General features: G+C 38.3%; 1 protein-coding gene across 4 annotated transcripts in view; it reads left to right on the plus strand.

Annotated features, from left to right (window-relative positions):
- Positions 1 to 23572, plus strand: part of A1cf (APOBEC1 complementation factor) — a 79848-nt gene that overhangs the window by 7747 nt on the left and 48529 nt on the right. The window contains exons 1-2 of one of the 4 annotated variants that reach the window (XM_060388344.1): positions 3735 to 3810; positions 16315 to 16458. The exons of 1 other annotated variant lie outside the window; for it this stretch is intronic. In XM_060388344.1, coding sequence (XP_060244327.1) covers positions 16360 to 16458 — 99 coding nt within the window. In that variant the 5' untranslated portion in view covers positions 3735 to 3810; positions 16315 to 16359. Of the gene's footprint in view, positions 1 to 3734; positions 3811 to 16314; positions 16459 to 23572 lie in introns of those variants that run through there. 2 more of the 4 variants (XM_060388350.1, XM_021650072.2) reach the window with 2 other exon arrangements.

Below are 23572 nucleotides of genomic sequence, written 5' to 3' on the forward strand. Positions count from 1 at the left end.
CATTTCTAGTAGTGTTGGTAATCCTCCCTCTCACTGTTTTATTGGGCTTCTGCATAGCACTTATCTACCCAGCTGGGGCCGTTAGCATGAAGCAAACAGGCTTATTAGATGTCTTCAAACCTTATTGTTTCTGATTATAAATCTGATACCGTGAGGGGAATGAGCAGTGTTGGCAGAAGGATCTTCTAATCCTTTACTGAAGCCGCTTTACAGCACCACACACACACACACACACACACACTCCTGGCAGGATGCAGACATTTACTCCTAACCAATTATAACTGGCGAGCTATAATTATGAGAATAGTGGTATTAATAATAGCCTAACTTTAACATTCTCCCATGGCTCTTCCACATGCTAGGCACTTTAGTGAACCAGTTTAATCCTTCTGCAAAATAGATACCATTACTGTATCATTTTTCCAGGAGAAACTAAGGCTTAGGAACATGAAGAAACAAGAGTCAACTTGCAAACTGATAGCAGATGGGTGACTCTGAGAAGGATTGCAGCTTAGAATGGGAAGGAAACTGAGATCTTTTTGACAGAGAAAAACTAAGAGAATGCTCCAAAAATAGAAAATGTCTTTTTAAAAGGGGGAAGGATCAAATTACAAAGCTACAGGCTTCTAAGAAGGCCGTTGCTTTGTATTACCTCCCACTATGCAAATCTCTAATTCAGCCTGATTCTCTGAAAATTCTAGGAAACGTGCTAATAGATCCTCCAATGTTAACAGAACTCATGCCATCATTAAGTCTCACCTTCCTCTCTATGATCAGGTTCATAGACAGAGAAGGATAAAGGAGACTCAGCTGTGACTTAGGGACTAAAAGGTTCAGCTCACAGAAGAAAGTGTGGTGTGTGTGTGTGTGTGTGTGTGTGTGTGTGTGTGTGTGTGTGTGTGTGTAAAGGCACTGTTAACACAGTGGCAGGACCAGCCACAGAGGCATCACTGAAAATGTGAAACAATCATCATAAAGCACTTGGTTCCCTCACATCCAAATTCTGGTAGTGTCTGGAAGAAGGTGACAGCATCTCCTAAGAAACACATCCTTCTGCCTGGTGAAAGAGTAACTGGCCCTGCGCTTACACGGGAGGCCCTGGATGAAGCCGTCCTTCATTTGGGACTTTGAATGGATACTCACATGCTCCCAAATATGAGCCTCACTAGCCTGAAGAGAGAATGATTTACTTAGCATAAGTATGAATTTTCTTCAGAATCTTTTCTGAAGAGACAAATCAGTGGGGGGGGGGGGGATAGAGTAGAGGTTCTAGCACTGAAACAAACCTGAAAAAGCAATGAGGGGATGGTAATTAGAAAAAGGAAAGTTGGACAGGACAGAAGACTTGGTGTGTGTGTGTGTGTGTGTGTATAGAACACAGGTGTCTGTGTCTATGTATTAGTGTGCGTATGAGGAGCACACATGTTATGGCATGTGCGTGGAGTCAGAGGACTATTATTATTGTTTTTGTTCTGTCCTGCCACCTTGTGGGTTACGGACATCAAATTCAGGCGATCAGCCCAGCTCGGAAGTGCTATTGCTAGCCCACTAGGGTAACTTAAAGGATCACGTGATAGCATTCTCAGGGTGACCCCAGTTCAGGTCACTGCACATACAACATGTGCTTGTTACGGCGTGGGAGTGAGAGACACACGGGGGTCACTGTCTGCCATATGTGATGCCCCCTTGACTAATAAGTCAGAACTGTTTAATAAGTCAACTCTCCACATAACACCCTGTTCAAGTCCATTTCACACACACACTAAATATATAAATAAATTAAAATTCAGAAGGCTGTAACGGGGCTAGAGAACAGTGCTCACTTAAGAGCACTGGCTGTTGTTCCTGAGGACCCAGATTCAATTTCCAGCACCCACACAGCAGCTCACAATCATCTGTAACATTGGTTCTAGGAGATCCAGCACCCTTTTCTAGCCTGTGTGGGTATCAGGCTCTCACGTAGTGTGCACATATACATGCAAGCAAAATACCATACACATGAAACTTAAATTTAAAAGAAAAACCTATAATGTCTATAAACTCATTCTTATTTGCCTTTCAGAAATAATACATAAAGCTAAATATGTTCTATAGTCACCATCATCATTCATTTATTATCTCAGAATTTCAAAGGATTAAAGCCCAATTATACATGGTATTGACACAGCAAAAGAAAATATGTTAAAACAGAACCTAATTCATATCCTGGTCCAACCAACTGACTTTGAGACAATTATTTTAACTTTTGCTAAAATCAAGATTGTTCTGCAAAGGAGAACAAAATTTATATATATGAGTGATTAAGACAATACCAGGAAGTGTGAGCCAACCTGAGACATTACAGCTGTAATTCTTATCACATATCTGATGAGATCACAGTGCTTAAAGAGGAGAAAACGGTTAAGAGAGAGATGGGCCAAGAGGCCAAACATCGAGAGCAGTTTTCAGAATGAAATAAGAAAGCTGAGAAATTAACAGTCATTGCCAGTTTGCAAATGCGAGGTTGGCACCACCTCCCCCGCAGCTCTCTGGCAGTTTTCCCAAGCTGTAAATTCTCTCTATCACTGACAGGACCTCCTTATTGGGGGGGGGAGTAATAGAATGACTCAAAAAATCTTGGGTAGTCATAAAAGCAAGCAAAGCAGAAAGATGAATCTTCACACCAGAGAACAAGTCTCTCAGCCTTTGCAAGTGACATAGTCACAATCAGAGAAATGAAAACCACGCAGCCGTCAGAGCCACTTATGAAACTTCAGGTGATTGTTTAAGGAGACAACTATTAGTCATCTAATATGACTCTGACAAAACAAAACAACAACAACGACAAAAACGTAAGCACTAAATACGTTACCCACCTCCAGTGAGTCCCCTGAACAAGGATAAAAACTCCGTGAAGATCATGCCTCAGAAGAGAAAACTAAGTGTAGAAGAGAGGGTGTGAGTTGAGGGGGGGGGGAATAAGTAGATCATGAGGACTGTGTGGAAAGAATTACAGACCAGTATCTGCTAAGGGACACCAAGAAAATGCTTCCTTCTTTGTGGAACAAATAGTGCTCCCAAGAACCCTAGCAGTTTCTTATGCCAGTAGTTCTAAACACTGTCTTGAGAAATCTTCACTCCATTCCTAGCTCTGCGTGAATTAGCAGCTGACCATTCTCATAAACAAACACACAGGTCTGATGCTTCTGTCACAGATGATATGTGGGTGCCGGCTTCCCTGTCAGATCTGGATACTGGACTCACCCTGGAAGAAGCTGGGGTTGTTATAACAGCTCACGCACTGAGAACTGATCTGATGACATGTGCCACCACCTCCTCATATAAATTCACATTTTCTCTGTTGGGTACAAGGATGACTTTGTTCCTAAAATCAAAGTAGTTATGTAACTGTAGCCAGAATTTCAAACTCTGATTAAATAACCACCCTTTTTTTCCAAGGGGGTCTCTTATTTTCCTGAAAACTGTAACCCTATTAACTATGGTCAAAAGGTAGCTTCCTAAAGGCAGGATATTATTCTGTTTTTTTTTTAATTATTACATCTAGTACACTGTTAGGAACATTATACTATTAAATATTGTTCATCTGTAGGATGCAAGAGCCCCCTCACTAGAAAGATGAAGAGCAAAAGTTAAGTAAACATTGAGTGTCCTTTGCCAAGCTCCGTGCTGTATCTTCTCCCCAGCCTGGAAAATCACTATTATGCTTCTCTGGAGAAGGCATCCCTGATCCAAACTCAACGTGAAGAAACTGCCTAAATAACTTGACCCAAGTTTGCAAAGTGTTAAGTGGCAGAACTCCAGTCTGCAAGTGTAAGTCAATCGAGAATGATGCCATCATAATCATGAATAACAAGCAATCTCAGATGAGATGCTCTGGATTTTAATACCATGTAATACAGGTGTAACATGAGGTAAAAGACAGAAAAATTGTTTCTGGAATAAAAAAAAAATAATTCAAGAGGCCACTTATGCAAAACTGATTATTATTTAGCTGTAGAAATAATGAAATTGTGATTGTTGCAGGAAAATAGATAAGTAAGGGTAACATAAACACATAAAGAAAAACAATGTGTGTTCTTACTTATATGTGAATCATAGCCTGTAATGTATACAAGCATATAAGCAAACTGGTACAAGGCAGGTATAACATTTAGAAAGGAGACCATACAAGGATAATATGAGATGGTGAGGAAGGCCAGATAGCAGGCACAGGAGACATATGTCATGAAAGAAGATATAAAGCCAATTGCTTTTGTTTTGTTGTTGCTGTTTTAACTGTCATGGTTTTTTATATGGTGGATAAATGTACAAAAATATAATTGATAGTGGAAGTGTAAAACACCAGACACAGTTCCATATCATCAGAATAGCCATCCCAACTGTATAGAGATGTACAGAGTTTGGAAATAGGCAACTATTAATTTGAGTGACTTCCTTAACATAACTGTGTGTAGTTTTTATTTGTGAGTTCATTATAATTATTTTGCTTATTAAGCAAAAACAATAGTAAAGTGTGGCTGGTAGTACATGCGTGCAATCGTAGCATGGGGACACTGAGGCAGTGTGAGTACAGGTATCAGGGCAGCCTAGACTTCACACAGACCCAACCTCAGAGCAAAACTAAATTTAAAAATGGAGTAAAGCCTTTCGAATTGTCATCTCTGTAACAAGCCACACAATTTGACCCATGTAATTAATGACAGCATAAACTTAAAGGCAGTAGAAAGCCACTTACGTTTTCTGATCCCAAAACTCTCTTAGTTTCTGTTATCCACTCCGATTCCCTTACAAGACTTGTGCAGTTTCCAACTGTTAACATTTTCTAAATTCTTGGACTGAAAATAAGAGAGGATGCCATGCCTGTCTCAATCTTCAGTGTTGAAAGGACAGTAATCCAGTTCAAGTATCCTCATTTCATCATTTCTGGTCTATTCGTATAAGCTTTCTAAAAGATGATGCCACCAGGCTAGTCATAAAAGGAAGGAGAAATAGACAGGGCATGCTACTGCCATCACTGGCCACTGGGACTTCATTTGCCCTTGTGTCTGGACACCCACAGCCATTGTTGTAACTCTATGAGCTCATACCCACTCGCAAGACCTTATGGAGTGGGTATGAACTAGTTTAACGCAGAGAGACTGAGGGAAAGGACAACATCCAGAAAGAATATGTGTACGCAGGAATCACGAATAACAGGCAGGACCTAGGCTGGGCCTCTTACCCAGGATATTGTGCTGCACTGATAGCTTAACAAAATAACCTCCAAGGAACACTTCAGAATAACCTCTTCAGAAACCCTTGGCTCCTTCCCGCCCTTCCCAACTCTCCTGAAAGCTTCCTGGCTTGACCTATTCTTCCTCTCCTCAGAGCTCTTTCTTTCCCCCTGAACACCACCAAAAATTATTTTCTGCGGCTAATATTAATACCTTAATACCTTAATAAAGGCATTAATAAATGCCTTCTTGGTTGGTCTTCATTGAGACCAAATCAACTGAGATTTCGTTCAGTTTAAATGAGCTGAGTCAGACCTAGTGTGAATGAGATTATTTTAGGTGGTTCTAGGATATTCTTGCCTAGTCGTAGCAATCAGAAAGCAATTATCCATTAAAAGTCATGAACATGTAGACAAACCGCTAGAGAAAATGTGGACTCGTTCTTTTCCCCTGTCATCTCGCTTCTACCTCCTTTCATTGTCTTCTTTTCAATACATTCTTATGTATCTATCCTATTTGACAGAATATATTCCATTGTTACAAGTTACTTTGTTTGTATGGTGTTTATATTAGAGCTCCACTGAGTTATTTTGGCTCAGCTGCATAGTATTGTCATTAAGAGACCATTTATACCATTTATTGGGCTGCACTACAGATGAATCAGTTCTCTCTCTCTCTCTCTTTCTCTCTCTCTCTCTCACACACACACACACACACAACACACACCTTGAGTGGGGATAACACCTGAGAGTAGCTGACTCCAAACAGGCGTCTGTTCTTTCTTTGAAGGTCACCACTATCTCACGCATGTTATAAGCCAGCTCTGCTTCCGTTACTATCCAGTGAATAGTATGGACCAGTGCCAGTAATGTGTAATTAAAGCTACAGGGGAAAAGCCTTAAAGCAAGTAATCAAAGTCACAGTTAAGGACCTCACTCAAGCTAGACACAATCTCTGAGCAGATGATTACAGTGACATTGTTTCTGACAGTAAGATAAAAGCAGAAGTGGCTGAGATCCAGTGTTGTGACTGGTCCTTGCTAACCTTTAAGAGCAGCAGGACTTTGAGATGGACAGAAGTTAACATGCTTCCTCTTCTTGTTTTCCCTTGTATAGTTTAGTTTTGCTCTAAATCCCAGGGATTTAAAGGGCTTCTCTTTGATATCGAAAGGAAGTTTCGAACAGATAAGTAGTGAGCTGTCTTTGACATTGATGAAGTCTGTCTCTATAATACCTATTTTAGCAAAACTATTACTAAACTAGACGTGTTTCTACTGGACCACTGATTATACAATTTTGAAATAAAAATTTTTAAATAAAAATAGATTACTCTGATTATCTAAAGTTTATTTATCCTCAAACAAACAAACAAAAAAAATCTATGTATCAGGATTGTTTTGCAAAAATGATCATCAATCAACCAGCTGATTATGTTTAATTTTTCTCTAGAGTTCTGTCTGGTAACTTTTTGGAATTAGATTGTGTCTTAGTTTTAAAAAAACTATTTTGATACATTAAATAAATAAATTAAAATTAGAAAGCATATTTCCTCTTTGCTGCACATGCTTTAATGCCTTGATTTAGAACAAATTTGTATACATACATTCATTCACACATTTGTTTTTGTGTGTATGTGTGTGTCATATGCAAAATGTTATGTTTATGAGATATCTGCTTTTTGTTTTTTCTCTAATAAACAATAGGTCAATAGTTCTAGTACTTTTCCCCATATAGTTATTTTTCTTTGCAGATATTTTATTAGTGTGCAATTTCTCAGTCTCTTGGTTTTATTAGCTCAAGTTACTCTACGTAAGACTCCAAGTGATTCTAAATCAGATGGTGTATGGATTTTAAGCGTTAGCAAGCAATAATCAAAATGTTAATGGCCAAAAACATCTTCGCAAAAAGTATCTTTCTTTAGAAACTTGTACCTATCAGCATTGCTCTTCAAAAAAAAAAAATTAGATGGAATCAGCAACTTCTTGGCCATGACAATCAGCAAAGGGGTTGGAGCACAAATAAGTGCAAGAGGCAGGGTAAGGAAGAGGAATTACAAGTATAACTGAGAGGATAGGACAAGACCCCATTCTCAAAGCAGTCGTGTTTGGTGTGGTGCAAAGCTCCCGTGGCTTCAGTGACTCAGTATCACACTACCGCATCAGGCATTTGGTCCATAGCTGACTTGCTTCTGTCTGACTTTCTATAGTCTAGAAGAGCTAAAGATCCACGGAAGGAAATTCACACTTTAATTAAAATCAAAGGATAAAAATAAATACAAAGCCACATTACATCCTGCCAAATTAAATGCCCTGGGGAAAACCATGAAAGTGTTTCACCCTGCTGGAGAGTTCAGGTGAGAAATGACCAAGGTATAACAGAGGGCTGACAACGACCACGCAAAGGGAGTCAGAACCTGGTCCATGTTCACTACTGCACAGTCTACGAGGCCTAGTCAACAGAATCGGTGCAATAGCACGTTTCCAGTCCAGACCCGAGACTAAATTGCATAATGCTCTGGGAGAATAATCCATGTGTCCCTGTAGAGGACAATGCAGGCTCACGGCACTGCCCTTTCTGATTTCCTACTGCATCCTGTGTTCTCCACAGCAGTATTCTGAAGGAAGCAAGGTAGATATACAATCTCCTCAACCCTCATTCACTATTTTATAAGGAAAAAATACACACACACACGCACACGCACACACACACACACACACACACACACACACACACACACTTGGGAAAACCTAGTAATTAAAAGCACAGACTCCAAGCCTCAGAACATTTAGATCCAGATTATTTGTCTGTTACTCGTCACCCATGGCATCTGGAGCATTTCAACTAACTTCTCTCTTCTTGGGCTTACTCATTTCCGCACTAATCAAGGAAATGCTAACACCTATTTCACAGAATTCTCATGGAGATAAAGTAAATCATACGTAAATACGAAACAGAGCATGTAATACGTGTTTAGTACACGTTGGCCTTGTTTCCTGTTTTTACTTATCATTTTAAATTTTGTCACATAACAGTCAAAAAACAACTTAGTGTTTTATTTAACTTTTTCACTAAAGATTATCACATGTAAGCCCTGTGGTGGTGTTGGTGGCAGCGGTGGCAGTGGTGGCAGTGGCAGCAGTACCTGCTTTTAATCCCAGTGCTCGGGAGACAGACGCAGATGGATTTCTATGAGCCCCAGGACAGCCAGGTCTTCAGAGTGAGTTCCAGGACAGCCAGGGCTACATAGAGAAACCCTGTCTTGAAAGAAAGAAAGAAAGAAAAAAAGAGTTATCTTTCTTTTGACCCAATGTGCCCTTTGTTCATCTGTCCACTGATTTGTAAGTCCTTCTGTTAATGATTTAAAAGTAATCTTTGTATTTTACAGGTATTATTCTTGTCTATTAGTTGTATGTCAATTGTTTTATTTTAGTCTCTGCTAACGTTACATTGCAATTACAAGCACCTGTGGATTTTATGTAGTTAAATTTCCCAGTCTTTTCAATGTGGAGTTTTACACCTACCTTGAAAGACCTTCCATGCTGCAAGAGTATGAGAATGTTCTCCTGTGTTCTAGCAGTTACGCAATGCTTTTAAAGGTTATCTCTTTACTCCTCTCAGAACTTGTACATAGGTTAGTAGGTGATAGTTTGACTTTATCTCTTTCTCAAATGGTCCATGACCTCCCCATGGTCTGAAATAACACCTATTGCCAAATACCAACCTTTTTTATTTTTTAATAAAAATAATTGTATTTAACAAAAAACAAAAAACAAAACCTCACATCATTTATTGTATCCCTTTCTTCCTTCCATTATTTTTTATTTTTTTCTTCACAATTTATTCATTATATACCCCAATTGAAGCCCCTGCCTCAACTTCCCCATCCCATCCCTCCCTCTTCCCTTCACCCCTTCCCCCTAGTCCACTGAAAGGGGGAGTTCTCCACTATTGCCATCTGCCCATAACTTGTTAAGTCTAATCAGGACTGCCTGGCTCATCTTCCTCCATGGCCTGGCAAGGCTGCATCATCAGGGGCGAGTGATCAGAGAACAGTCAACTGAGTTCATGATAGAGGCAGCCCCTGCTCCCCTCACTCAGAGATCTATATGGAGACTGAGCTGCCGCTTGGCCACATCTGAACACAGCATTTGGTTCTGTGACACCGATTTTCTGTTCTTAGGAGTGTTTAACTTAGGCTGGTTCCAGATCATTCCATGTGTTCAATACATCGTATGGCATTCATCCCATGTTTTTTCACTGCCAGAAGAATTACAGGCTTGAGTTACTAAATTTCAAAATAATGAAATCTAAATTGGAATGACAATACATTAAAAATGTGGAAGAGCAATTTCATTACGTGATAACTTTTTGCTTAAACGGGACTTTAGGACTTTGTGTTGAATTTTATCATTTTTTTCATATGGTTTCTGACATTTCTCCTTATGTTTATTATTATTTCCCTTTATTGATCTGATCTTTATCCTTGCATCTTGTCTGTTCTCTTAGGGAACATTTATACTTACCCTTGCAGTGTTCTTTGAGTATCTGTAAAAATACTTTTATTGAACTGATTTACTTATTCTGAATAAGAATGAGTGGCTGCACTACTCTAATGTGACACATTTGCTGTGTCTTTATTGATACAAGGCTATAAAAGCTGCAATAAACTAGTATCATTTTACTCACTACCACTTGTTTAATTACTATGAAAACAATGCATGTTTTCATTCATAAAGAGAAGTAAACTCATAGAGTCCCTAATGCTCAGCAATCTTTGCATTTTTTAGTGGTGCTATCTTGCAATCTCAGTGCTGTGCTGAGACTCGCGTGCAAGTTTTTTCTATTAAATTTCTGTGTTATTATGTTTGTATAGTCTGTATCAAAGATGGATATATCCACAGATAATTTTATAAATTTCAACAATTTTTCATTCTTCAAAGAGCTTTCTGTAAGGAAAACTTTGTTCCTCTCTTTTTCTACATTCATTTTACGTGTGTGTGTGTGTGTGTGTGTGTGTGTGTGTGTGTGAACATTCACACCTGGACAAGGGTATCAAATCCCCCTGGAGTTTGAGCATTCTGACATGGGTGCTCAGAACTGCACTATGACCTTTTCGTAAGAGTAGTAAACATCCTTAACACTGACCTATATCTCCAGGACCAACTTCTTTAATACTGTATGAAATGTGCCTTATTAAACTATCTAATTCTGATGTTATTCAGGGGGAAAAAAGCATTAATGTTTTTCAATTCTAGTAAATGGTTATTAGGTTATGTAAAATCTTAATTTATTCTTGGAACAATTTTGTCAAAAAAAGCATACATTTCTAAGTAAATACCCATTGCATGTATATTTTTCAGATTACTTGAAGGCATATTCTCATTTGTGAGAAGTCTCTGCTGTGATTATGGACCCTCCTCTCATTTTAAGAATTCACTTCTCTTTTCCTGGTCACAATGGCCAACAGCACTCTATTAGACTCATCTTTCCTATCATCTCTTACTCTAGCGCCAAGTCTGTAGAATTTTGCTTTATTAATTCTACTTTTATCTTTGGTCCCTATTAGTCCACTATTATTCTTTCCAACTTTTACCCTTGATTGCTTATTTTCAGTGATTTCTCTTTTCAGGTTTGTTTGTTTTATTTCAAATTAGGATTTTGACCCAATATTATAATGAAATTTCTATTTACCCAAGTATTTACATAGTAACAAAATTTGAACTTTTTATATCTTAAATTTTAGAATCCATACAACATATAAAGCTGATTTTTTAAAAGACAAATAAGAAGAATAAATAAAATAAAAAATCATTTGTCTACCACCCAGTTTAACCAAGTAACCTCTTGTAATCAAAACTTTATTAATATAAGATTACAAAAATAAAATTTGAGCACACATTGATTTACAACCTATCTTTCAGTTATTATTCCAAAACAAACAAACAAGCAAAACTACCTCGGTTGTGACTCTTTTTCTCTAGACTGTCAACCTGCACTGTACCACTGTTCATTCAAATACCTCCTTGTCATTGGCTATTTGGGCAATGTTTAAGCTTCCTTACAAGCTCTGTGGGAGTTGAAAAACACACTCCCGTGGCCTGACAACTTTCCTGGAACAAAGAAAAATCATGATGTATTAATTTTTAAAGCAATTTGAAGGAACTCAGCATTACACATTCGGAACTGCATTTTCCCCACATTGGACGATGGCTGGCAAGGACACTAACCAAAGAGAGTATCACAAAGGTGGCTGAGTCAACAAAAGCAGTATTTAGGGAACGGAGCATCAAATGAGCCTCTCTCAAACGCCAACCATATGGCAGGCTCTTACATCCATTCCCTTAACTGTTCAATCATTTTGCTGTTATTTTGCTTTTTACACTTTTCATTAGGTATCAGTGATCTTGTATTATAAATATATATTTAAAAGAAAGCCAGTTTTCAGAAAGTTAGAGTCATGGTAGAAGAACAGAAATTGAAATGTCATTGTGCTCTTCTCAAACAATATGAAATATACTACCGAGAAAGTTTTGTTAATTACAAGTACAGTTACTCCTGTCACTGAAAACAGCTTTAATTTCTTTATTTCAAGATTATCTAGGCCCAAACAAATACATCATACATTAACTGATGCCTTAAGAACAGGAAGATGGTTCTGGTTAATTAAGTTACTGATATATATTTAAATAAAAAGTGACACATAAAGACTTTAAAATGCTTTTTAGTTTTTTAAGTTAAAATATAATGAATTGCACCATTTTCCTCCTCTTTACTCCCTCCAGCCCTTCCCAGTGCCCTCATTTACTCTCTTTCCAAATGCATGCCTCTATTTCTTTAATCCACATAATCACTATAGCAACCTTTTGGAATGTGTGAATATGTACTCATTCTCTATTAATTTTTTTGTGTTTCATGATGCGTACTCAGATGAACTGTTGCTTTCATTTGTAAACATTTTCCTAAGTTGAGTTTTGGAATTAATTTGTGCTTCTTTTATTGAGGAATGCAAGGTAATATTTACTTTGCATCACTAAGATAGTGCATGGACTTTTATCACAAACCCTTTATTTCCTCGGACTCTGAAATTCCTGGGAGATTCTTTAAAAGGCAGAATTTCCTGTTAAAAATAAATTAGATGTATTGCCTAAGGGTGGCATAGGTCTCACTTATTTCATGCAAGACCCGGTCACAATAGAACATTAGAAAAAGATGGAGATGGCTTAGAGACAGTCAAACAACAAGCGAAGCCTTCAACAACTTCGGATGCAGATGGGGTCTGGTGTCAGCACAGCCCTGAGGTTCCCATTCGATTAGGAGAACCCCTCCCCCTCCACTACTGACCAACTCACGAGCAGTCTTTCTCCCCATTCAGTTTTCTTGTCCGACCTCTTTCAAGCATCACATAATTAGGTGACATGTAATTATAGCAACAAAACTACTCTTTCCAGATTTTAAATTGCCAAAGACAGGAATGTGTAGAGGAAATCGATATTTATTGAACTCTTCATTAAAGTGGAGATTAACTGTTTAATTTAACTTTTAATCAGGATGCCCACTGATATCCACTGTTTGATTGTACTTTTTATTTTCTGCTTCTACTTTACTGCTCTTGTTTCTTTGCTTTTAAACATGCTTCCCTCTTATATGCCTTTCCAGCTTTTGTCTCACATCTTGCCCCATTTGCATTTTGAGAGACTTCAGAGACAAAAGCAAAGTTGGCTCCTCTCTTTCTTCTGTCTCCCTGGTCAGCAATGCAGGTTCCACCGGGACAATAAAATCCGAGAAGCAGTCCCCTCTTTCAAGCCTGTTTGTACCTTGTGACTCTTTGTGGTACCGATTTTTAATTTTTTTTTTGTACCACCAAATAACTGTATTTCCTTTCTCGGCGACAGGCAGAGGCATAACTGCAGGGCAGCATGTGTCTCTGCCTGATAAGTGCAGAGTTGGAAAAGTCATCGTTTCCCCACTATGTTTCCTTCTCTTCCTCCTCTCCCCTTCCACCTTCCCTGACCTAATGCCCACTGACACCAGAGACCTCAGGGTCAGCACGTACCCGTGACCTCTTCCAATAGTGAACTCTGGTTGAACTGCGTTAAGCAGACCAGCTAGGTGATAAGAGGCCTAGTCCAATCCTCCCTCAACTTTGAGGGAAGGAGAAATCTTGCACCACAGTTTCTAGGTCCTGCTAGATCAAATGGAAATGGAGGTTGCAGATGTAAAACCATAAAATGCATAGAAGAGAAAGCATGCCCATACAAAGCTCTAGTTTTAATAACTTTACCCTTGAGAAATATTTACTCTTGTCTCTCTCAGAAATATGGCATGCGCAGAAACCATCAAAAATCATTTTCTCACATAAAATGGGCTTGTTCTAGGGTAGGACTACAGAAAGTTACTGGAAATAGTTAGAAATAATGAGTACTAGGGCATTTGGTTTATATATCTATTTTATTTCTGATTGAGTACAAGTCACTGTAAACTATAAAATCATTGACCCTAAGTCTTCTGTTTGTTCCTTATTTGCTTGTTGAGCACTTGGCATAACAGCAAGTCTTTGGGGCAACTACAAGTACAAGCTAGCTAGAATGAGAGTCAGGGGACTATCCCAGCACTGTGCGTGCAGTTTAAGGCAGTACATTTTTTTTCCGAGAACACTGAAGAGATGGCATTTGATGCTACCTAGGTAGGTTGTCAAGAAACATCATAGAGCAAACAGCTTTCATCCAAATCTAGATGGAATCAATGAGGCCAAACAGTGAAGAGGGAAGGCACGGGAATGAAAAATGTCAACAGTGAGCCTGGTGGTCTGAGGGAGCATTCGGTGCTAAGCTCAGAGTCATGTGAAGGATGAGTAAAGGAGATCCGGGGTGTGGTCCAGAGTCTACACAGCCCTTATATGAGCTCATCCCATCTTAAGAATAAACATCTGTCATACCTCAGCTCCAAGTCAGTGTCTCCCAGCTGGGGCTCTCCTTTGAAGTTCAGATTTGGATATCTATCTACCTGCCATTCAGTTTATCTCTCCGAATAGCTAAAGTCACTGTGAAAATCAGCACCCCCATAACTGGGCTACCACAGATTTCCTCAGCTCAATTGATATGTTGTCTTTGTTTTGTTTTATTTCAGGTTGGGTTGAATTTTGTTTGGGATTTCTTGTCTTTAAACCTAGGACTTCACACATTAATCAAGTGCTAAACCAACTAGAAAACACACCCAGTCTCTGAAGTGCCTTTGGTTGCAAACTGGGAGTTTCATTTTGATGTACTGATTTCCAGTGATTTGAGATTTAGATATTGTAAAGGATTTCTCAGAACTTTACCATGTACTTCAACGAAGCTGAGAAGCCTTTCCAGCGTCAAAATTTCCTTAATAACCTTTAGTAATTATTGACCCAATCTCAAAGTAGGTTTTGCAAAAAATAAACTCACCATGTAACCATGACCTGTTACCTTTTTGATGGAAATGATGAGGTTCAGTAAAGAACAAACTACAGCTTGGCCAACAAACTGTAGACTGCCTTCAAAGCTCTAAAGCACATAGAAATAACCTATGGTCCTCCAGGATGAACTAGGCACAATGGAAGAACTTGAGAGCTTTCTGATTAAACAGCAAATTTAATGACACTTAGTAACTTTAGAAACATTTACAAAAAAAAAAAAAAAAAAAACCAAAAAACCATTAAACAAAATGTAACCCTTGCAATAGTTTCTTTGTAAGTCTTCAAAAATGGTTTTTATAGCTAAAAAAATTTATTCATCTAAGTTTATTCCTTCATAGCAATTTCTAAAACTGTATCCACCAACAGATAAAGATCATAAACTGAATATGGGTGTCAACTTACCTGCATTTTAGTATCCATAGAAATAGTCTGTACTCCAACTATGACATTAAAGCTACATGACCTAAACTGAGTTGCCACATAATGCCAAATCACCAGTATCATGTAAAAGACTTTAATTTCATAACCACGATAGAAAAATCAAGACTAAAAACAAGGGCAGAACTTTTTGGACAGATGAGATGGCTCAGCAGGTAAAGGCACTTGTTGCCATGTCTAACTGCCTCAGTTCAATCCCCAGGACCCACATGGTGAAAGGAGACAACTGACTTCTGAAAGTTGTCCTCTGACCTGTGTGTGTGCTTCTGCATGTATGCACACACACACACAAATTAATTAATTTAAATATTTAAAATATAAAATAACACCATTGAAAACTGTAAACACTGAAATCTTTGTTCTAAATTTTTATGTATATGACTTTATACATGTACAAATGTGAAAAATGTATGTGTGTATGCACATATGATGTTTAAAATCCTTTAACAAGTCTTGTTATAGAATAACTAGGACAGTTTCTTGGGAAACACAAAATGAATGAATCTTCATTCATCCCAATCTCAGAATTTTTACTTCCTACCCCAGTGTATTTGATTTAATGATAGTTTCTCGGTCCCAAATCTATAATCTCTCCCCCACATCCCCCCTTCTCTCTCTCCCTCGTGTGTGTGTGTGTGTGTGGGTGTATGCTGTGCACAGGTATGTGATGTGGAAGTGTGCACCTAGAGGCCTGGAGAAGACATCAGGCACCGTGCTCTGTCACTCTCCACCTCACTTCCCTGAGACAAGCCTGTTAAACCCAGAGCCAGGTCACTGGCAAGCAAGCTCTGGCGATGCCACACAGTGCTAGGCTTACAGGCTTTGTAGGTGATGCTGGGAGTGAACTCGGTCTTCATACTTGAGCACCGAGTACTGTCACCTGCTAAGCCATTTCCCTTGACATGCTTTTAATGCTAATTTGTTTGTATATTTAGTGACGTCTTAACCTAACTGAACTGAGAATGAGTAGAGCATGTTCTAATTAGAGAATGGACACTATTCAGTTTCTATTTCTCTAAAGTCTGAACATTTAAAATTTATATATAATCATAAAAACAAGATTTTGAAAAGAAATTGGGCCAGCCTTGTTTGAACGTGGCAGTTAGCAGCTATAACTTAATGATTCCTTTTTAGGCCTCTGCTAAAGATAGATGCTCTTCACGCGAAGGGCAAAGGTGGACTTGGCTATAGTAATTTACTTAATTTATCTTAAATTTGGTTTCAGTGAGCAACCCTAATTAACCTGATTTTTTGCTGATAATCACTCTCAATGGAATCAAATCACAAATCCGGGGATGGATTGAGCGGCACCCAGAAGGAGGCGGCACTCCGCGCACTGGTCCAGCGCACGGGATATAGCTTGGTCCAGGTAGGAACATTTGTGATGTCTGCTGGGACTCAACACTGAATCCAGAGTCCTGAAAACACCCATGTCCCGTGATGCAAAACGCCAGCAGCCCTTGTCTAAATCTTACATAGATGAAAATAGCGTATTTCAGCTCTGTGGGTGACCTAGGGAAAGTTCTTTCTACCTAGATTATCCTCTCACCCTTAAATCGGTTGCTTGAAAGGAGAACCATTATCCACAGTCACAGAGCCTACTACAGTACTGGGAGACTATTTTAGAATATGAAAAGGCGGCTAGAATCCCGGTGCCTAGGGAAGGTGAACTTAGCTAATGTTTTAGGACTTGGTGGGGGAACTTCAGGACTAATCACGTTGGTTTTCAGAGAGATCCCTGCAGATGAAGGGGACTTCCAAGATGTCGCTTCCAAAAAGGTAACATTTTGTCAGCCTAGTTATTATACCAGCTTGTCCAGTCTAAGATGTATAATAATAGCTTCTATCCATGTTGGCTTTCCCTGGAAAAACAAAACAAATGCAAGGGCCACAAAAAAAAAAAAAAAGACTAAAAAGAATTAGGAATTAATTGCAAATGACTATTGTCATTGTTATAACTTCTCTTAGGTAATATATGCTGCATTAAGGAACAACTGGATATGTAAAAATTATCCCATTAGAATACCTAACACTCCTTTTGCAGTAGACAATGTTATTTGGACCCACCAACTATTGGTTTTCACCCACATGCTTTTCCAGATCTACCTACAGTCATCAATACAAATGTTACATGTGAGTAATGATAAAATATCACACATCCTGCTTGCTTTTTTTTTTTTTTTTCTTTCTTTTGGTTTTCAAGACAGGGTTTCTCTGTGTAGCCTTGGCTGTCCTGGATTGACTTTGTAGACCAGGCTGGCCTTGAATTCACAAAGATCGGCCTACCTCTGCCTCTGTGTGTGCCACGGTGCCAGGCAACATCCTAGTTTTATTAACTATTTTATTGTTAGGTTATTGGAAATGCCCTAGGTTTTGTTAATCCCACCAAGGCAGAAATAAGACAACTACCACAATTTTGAGCCAAATCTGAAGCAAGCTTTAATTAAATGCTGGCAAAGATGGTGGACTCTGGCCAGGTCCATTCTTGGATTCCCAGAAAATGGCCACAAGTCACATTTTACAGAGGCTTAAAAAGGCAAACTCATAAGGCCACCAGATTTCCAATCGGGTCCAAACGGGGGCAAGCATACAACCTGACCTATTTCCTGCTTGCGTACCTCCCTCCTACATCCATTGCACAATCAAACAAACTTGAATGGGGGAGCAAAACCATGCAGCTTGTCATCTCTTATACGCAAGAACCTCCAGCATTTCAGGAAGTGTCTGTCACTGGGCAAGAATTGGGCAAGGGGCTTACAGGTGAGAGACAATTCTGTTTCATGGCTCTCTTAGGAACAGTAATTAAAACTTAAGACATCCCTTTGGATCTTACAGTTTACTGATACTAACTCTATAAATCATAAATACATCATTATGCATGACACAATGCCTCAAGCATTTATAATTTTCATCCCCACAAAGAGTGGTCATTTTTTTTAATATTTCATAAGTTTTTATTATTCTGTAGCTGACTTTTCAAAGTTTCATTAAGTCAATACTGAGATGTCTGCTTCAGTATGTACTAAAAGCTGGGTTATCTTAGAATCAGTGAACTGTAATGTTTTTTATTTCTAAAATTAGTGAATGATTTAAATATTTATGCATCTTTCCACTACACTAAAATAATCACAGAAAATTCTAAAGAATTTAGTCTAAAAAACAAACATTTAATGTAACTTCTTTTTCACATGTCTTCAGGCACATTTAACTGTAAAAATCATCTTTATTAAGAAAAGTATTTTTCTTTCTTTCTTAGTCAGTACATTCTGCCATAAATAGTATAAAATAAAAAATGACTTAAATGACTTTATATCATTTTTTTTATTTCTCCTTAAGCCTGAAACATTTATTCAGGGGAAATGGCAATGGAAAAGCTCTTCGATACTTTTAAAACCTGTTAGTCAACTTTTTTTTTAGTTTAATTGCAGAGCATTTTATTATGTGCAACTGTAAGACTTTACTGTATTTTATCTGCTTGCTGTTGCTCCTTTTTATTAATTTATTTTTAATTAATTAAAATTTATTCACTTTGTATCCCCCTTCCTCAGCCCCTCCCAATCCCGCCCTCCCTCCCTCTTCTCCCTTGCTCCTCCCCAAGTCCACTGATAGGTGAGTTCAGTCTTCAGCCACATAAGGGAAGTCCACCTCTCTAATGGTAAAAAATATGCTAGAAGTGTACAAAAGTTTGCCTAAAACAGCATCAAGTCCCTTGTTATCACAAACCTAAGTAGATGAAAGTAAGGAAACAATTAAATAAACTGATTTCATAGTCATTGCCTTCAGCAAGCAAAGCTAACTGCCGGAGACCTTAATTTCCCCTGAGGTCAGTAAAGTCCATCCCCACACCACAGTCTTGATTTTGTGACTGGTATCACGTCAGTGTACTCATGGATACCTAACTGGACTGTTTACAAGGACACCTGTGTATCAAGACAGGCTCTGGGATGCAGGGAAGTCTCCTAAGTCCTGCTAATACTTCCGAATTCCTATGCTAGAATAAAGGAGTGACTGATAAAAAAAAAAAAGATAGAAGATAGCATCAGTTTAATAAAAATAAAGATGTCAGTTAATTTCTGACTTGAAGGCTTTGCCTTCTATGTCTTTCCAGACCCAGAATCTGCATCAAATTCAAAACGCAGAGGTGATTACCCTGTGCTCTCTTATCACCAGCAGAGCAAACACAGCTGTAAAAAATAAAAATTTACAGGTTACTTAATAACATAAGCTAGCCTTTAATGTGTCAACTGATGCAACACTGAGTGCTTCTGAGGATTAAAAGCAGAAGCTGTTACATCTTTTCTTTATATAACTGAATATCCGTGCATATTTGTGCCTGAACATTTTCATCAAAGTAGTTTTGAGAGACTCAATGCAACATCCTTGAAACAGAAAGGTTTAAATAAATATTACTTCTAAAATTATATAAAGCTAACAAATTAAACTTTCAGCTCCAGAGTAGCACTCTGTGATGTAGAAATATTTGGAAATGGTGCTACTGTGTTAAACTGTAAACAGCCTTTGCCTCCCGGTAGTGAAGTTATTGGAGGATTTTCTTTGTCTATTTTCCTACACTTAATTACATTTCCTAGATTTCTAAAGCCAGCAAACATTGTTTTGAGAGTCAAAGGGAAACAGTCATATGACATAAAATAAAAGTGTTTACACCTCAACAATTAGGGTTTTTAAATCTTTTTCTTTATTATTATTTATTACAATTTATTCACTTTGTATCCCTTAGCCCCCTCCCTCATCTCCCGATGCCACCCTGCCTCTTCCCCTGCTATATCCTCCCCCTTGTCCACTGATAGGGAAGGTCCTCCCTCTCCATCTGACCCTAGCCTATCATCAGAACTGTCTGGATCCTCTTTTTCTATGGCCTAGGAAGGCCACCTCACCAGGGAGAGGTGATCAAAGAGACAGCCACTAAGTCCATGTCAGAGACAGCCCCCGTTCCCCTTATTAGGCCACCCACATGGAGACCAAGCTGCCCATGGGCTACATCTAAGCATGGTCTTTAGTTGATTCATCAGTCTCTGCAGGACCCTCTGAGCCCAGATTTCTTGGCTCTTTGGTCTCCTTGTAGAGCTCCTATCCCACCCATGTCTTTCTACCTTCCCCTTCCTCCATAAGATTCCCTACACTCTACCCAAAGTTTGGCTATGAGTCTCAGCATCTGCTTCTATACCCTGATGGGTAGAATCTTTCAGAAGACCCCTGTGGAATGCTCCTGTCCTATTCCCTGTCTTCTCCCACTTCTGATGTCTATCCTATTTGCGCTTCTGAATGAAGATTAAGCCTCTTCCCTAGGGTCCTCCCTGTTGTTTAGCTTATTTAGGACTACAGTTTTTAGTATGTTTATCCTATACTATATGGCTAATATCCACTTATACATGATTATATACCATGTGTGTCTTTCTGCCCATTTCTGGCCTCTGGGTATCAGGTACACACATGATCCACAGACATTCATACAGTAAAAGACCCATACACATAGGGTATTTGAGGAGCACACATAAAATTAAAATTAATGTCTTTTTAAAATCCTCATTACAGATACATTCAAAAACAGAAATGAAAGTACACCACCAGAGAAAAATCACTTAGCCAAGCGGAAGACAGTAAAAGAAGGAAGAAATAAGTAATTTTCAAAGCAACTAAATGGAAGTAATAAGTCTTTAAAAATCAATAATTACCTTGGATATAAATGGACTGAACCCTTCAGTTAAAAGACAGACTAGATGAAAAAAAAATGCAAGACCCAACACTATATTGCTTGCAGGATTCATGTCACCTGAGGGACGTATATGAAATGAAGGTGAAGCAGTAGGAAGATAGTCATACATATAGAACGTGAAGAAGATGTAAGAAGTTGCACAGACACCCGATAATACACATGTGAAATCAGAAACTGTAAAAGAAGACAAACGTCATCAAATAAGGATAAAGAGTCTGAGTCAACAAAAGGCTGCAAATAGTTCAATAAAATCAGTGGGCAGCATGGGGCTGCAGAGGTAAACAGCTGCCTTCCCCTACCCTGGCTCAGAAAGAGGCAGGTAGCAAAATCAGAGTACCTCTGACTTAGTCTTTTCCATCACTGCACATGATTCCCAAAGACAGAGATAGGAAATGGGCTTCATGATGAGAAAGAGCATCTGCTCCCCTCTCTTTTGTAGTCTGTTCTCACCGGCTCCTCCTTCCTGGGCTATCCAAGGACTTAGATCATGTATGTTAGTTCTGTGAACACACAGCTTGTCCCTCCAGCCACTCACGGCCAATTTTATTTTAAAGCTTAGGAGGAGCATTGTTTCTTCTAGATTGTGTTGTACCCTCCAAATGAAAGAACAATTCTGTGAGTACTTTTGTGCACGGGTCCAACATCTGTGGTAAGTCCATCATCCCAGGAAACACATATGTACCTGCAACTGTTTTCAAATAGTGGTGAATTGTTCTTCAACTGCCCTAATGGACACTTAAAACAAGAGATCTTAAACAGAAGAATTGACATCGCCACAAGCTAGGCATTGTGGTGCCTTCCCTTAGACTAGAAGCAAAGAAATGTTTTATTTCATCATCTTAAAAATTAGAATGAACTTCATGATCCAAATGTGCAGAGGCGTAGACAGGAGTTTTAACTTTGGACTCTGCTTTCGGGCAATTTCAAGAGTTTTCTAAGAGCTATAGATTTGTTTATGTTTGTTAGCAGACAGAAGTAGGGTGACTTTTTATCTTTAGGAACTAAAATCTTAGGCAAGCAAAGATTCAAAAAACCAAACCAACCAACCAAACAAACAAACAAAACAAACAAAAAAAGCAAAAATAACAACAACAAAAAACATTGTCAAATAAAGATCAGTGACTTCATCAGCTGTGACCTTTATAATATTTCCTAAAAGTACTGAGTAGGAGGCTGAGGTAGTCATACATGAAATGCTGTCACAGGATGAAGTAAAATTAATACCATTTGGGATTATTCATTTTCAATTCATTCAGGCTATTTGATGATGAAATTTGGAGCTGTGCCTTAATCCTTCAGCCCTGTTAATCTTGCAAACAGAAAGAGCAGGACAGGTGATTTGAGCTTTCAGTAGATAATGGTGTTAACCAATAAGGTGATCATGATTTTTTGTTTGTAAATGTCTTTATAATCTTGATTTACAGTAAATATATATATGTATATAAGTGCATAGTTTTCTTTAAGTATCAGGATGGGACAATTCAAAAAGTGTCATTCTGTAATTATCAGAGTAGATATGTAGGTACAACTGAAAATCCACTGATTTTTTTTAAACTATAAGAATAGTGCACATAAAGCTTCCATTGATTAACTCACATTTATCCTGTGACTATTTTTCACACATCCCAATATGGTGCCAAAACTCAGCCTTCTTTTCAAAAACATCCTGACACCCACACAAGACCACCACAATTATCTAACTAAGGCCACTTCTTAATAGAGGAACATATTAAAGCCAAGAAAGATTGAGTTCAGCCTTGCCAAATCCCTCAGCTTTCGAAGAATCAAGTTTCACAAGGGTGTGATAAAGAGACCAAAGACTGTAGCAGATTTTTCACAGCTAAAACCAGCTTCATCCGATGAGCTTGCCCTTGGCATTTGTTGAGCTAGGACAGACAAAAGAACAATTATCCAAACCCAGTCTTCCTTACAATGTCTATCTCCACATGGACAATTTATGTCATTTAATTACATCTTCATATGTTATTATATATTAGTTGATTTTAAAAGCTATTCTTACATAAGAGTCTTTTAAGAATTTTCTGTTCAAACCCCATTTTGTTTTTTAATTTTTATTTTTATATTAATTACAGTTTATTTACTTTGTGTTCCAGCTATAGCGCCCCCTTTCCCTCCCAATCCCACCTTTCATCCCTCATCTCCTCCCATGCCCCTCTTTGCCTAGTTTTTATGTATTCTTAGGTATAGGGGTATATAAGATAGGTATACAAATCAAACATTTATTGATAATAAGTCAAAACTAAATTTATTTCAGAAAATATTTTGATAGACAAATAGCTTTGTCACTGATCAAAAATGAAAGCAAACTTGACACTCTGAGCTGATGTGCTTACTTTGCATAAAGAATTAAACCTTGCCTGCACATGTGGTACTGAGAGACACAGAACATCATCAATGATTTTCAGAATTGGTTGATATTCTGATTTTATAATCAGCAATATTGAGAATACTTTATTATATACACACACAGTACAAAATATCAGCGGTCAGGCCATTTCAGAAATTTGGGAAATTGTGTCCCAAAAGCAAGCCAAAATTCATCTGTTGATTATTTTATGAAGTCAAGTAACCCAAACAACAATTTAAAAAAAAAAAATCAAACATTCTAATGCGATAAAATCCAAAGATCTACTAATTTAATGCTTGCCGGCTGAGGGATGAGGGTAAGAAGATATCATCATTTTCCATAGTTAGATCATTATGTTTCTATCAAACCGGAAATGTTCAT

The sequence above is a fragment of the Meriones unguiculatus genome, chromosome 1 (genome assembly GCF_030254825.1).
Source record: "Meriones unguiculatus strain TT.TT164.6M chromosome 1, Bangor_MerUng_6.1, whole genome shotgun sequence".
Lineage (NCBI taxonomy): Eukaryota > Metazoa > Chordata > Mammalia > Rodentia > Muridae > Meriones > Meriones unguiculatus.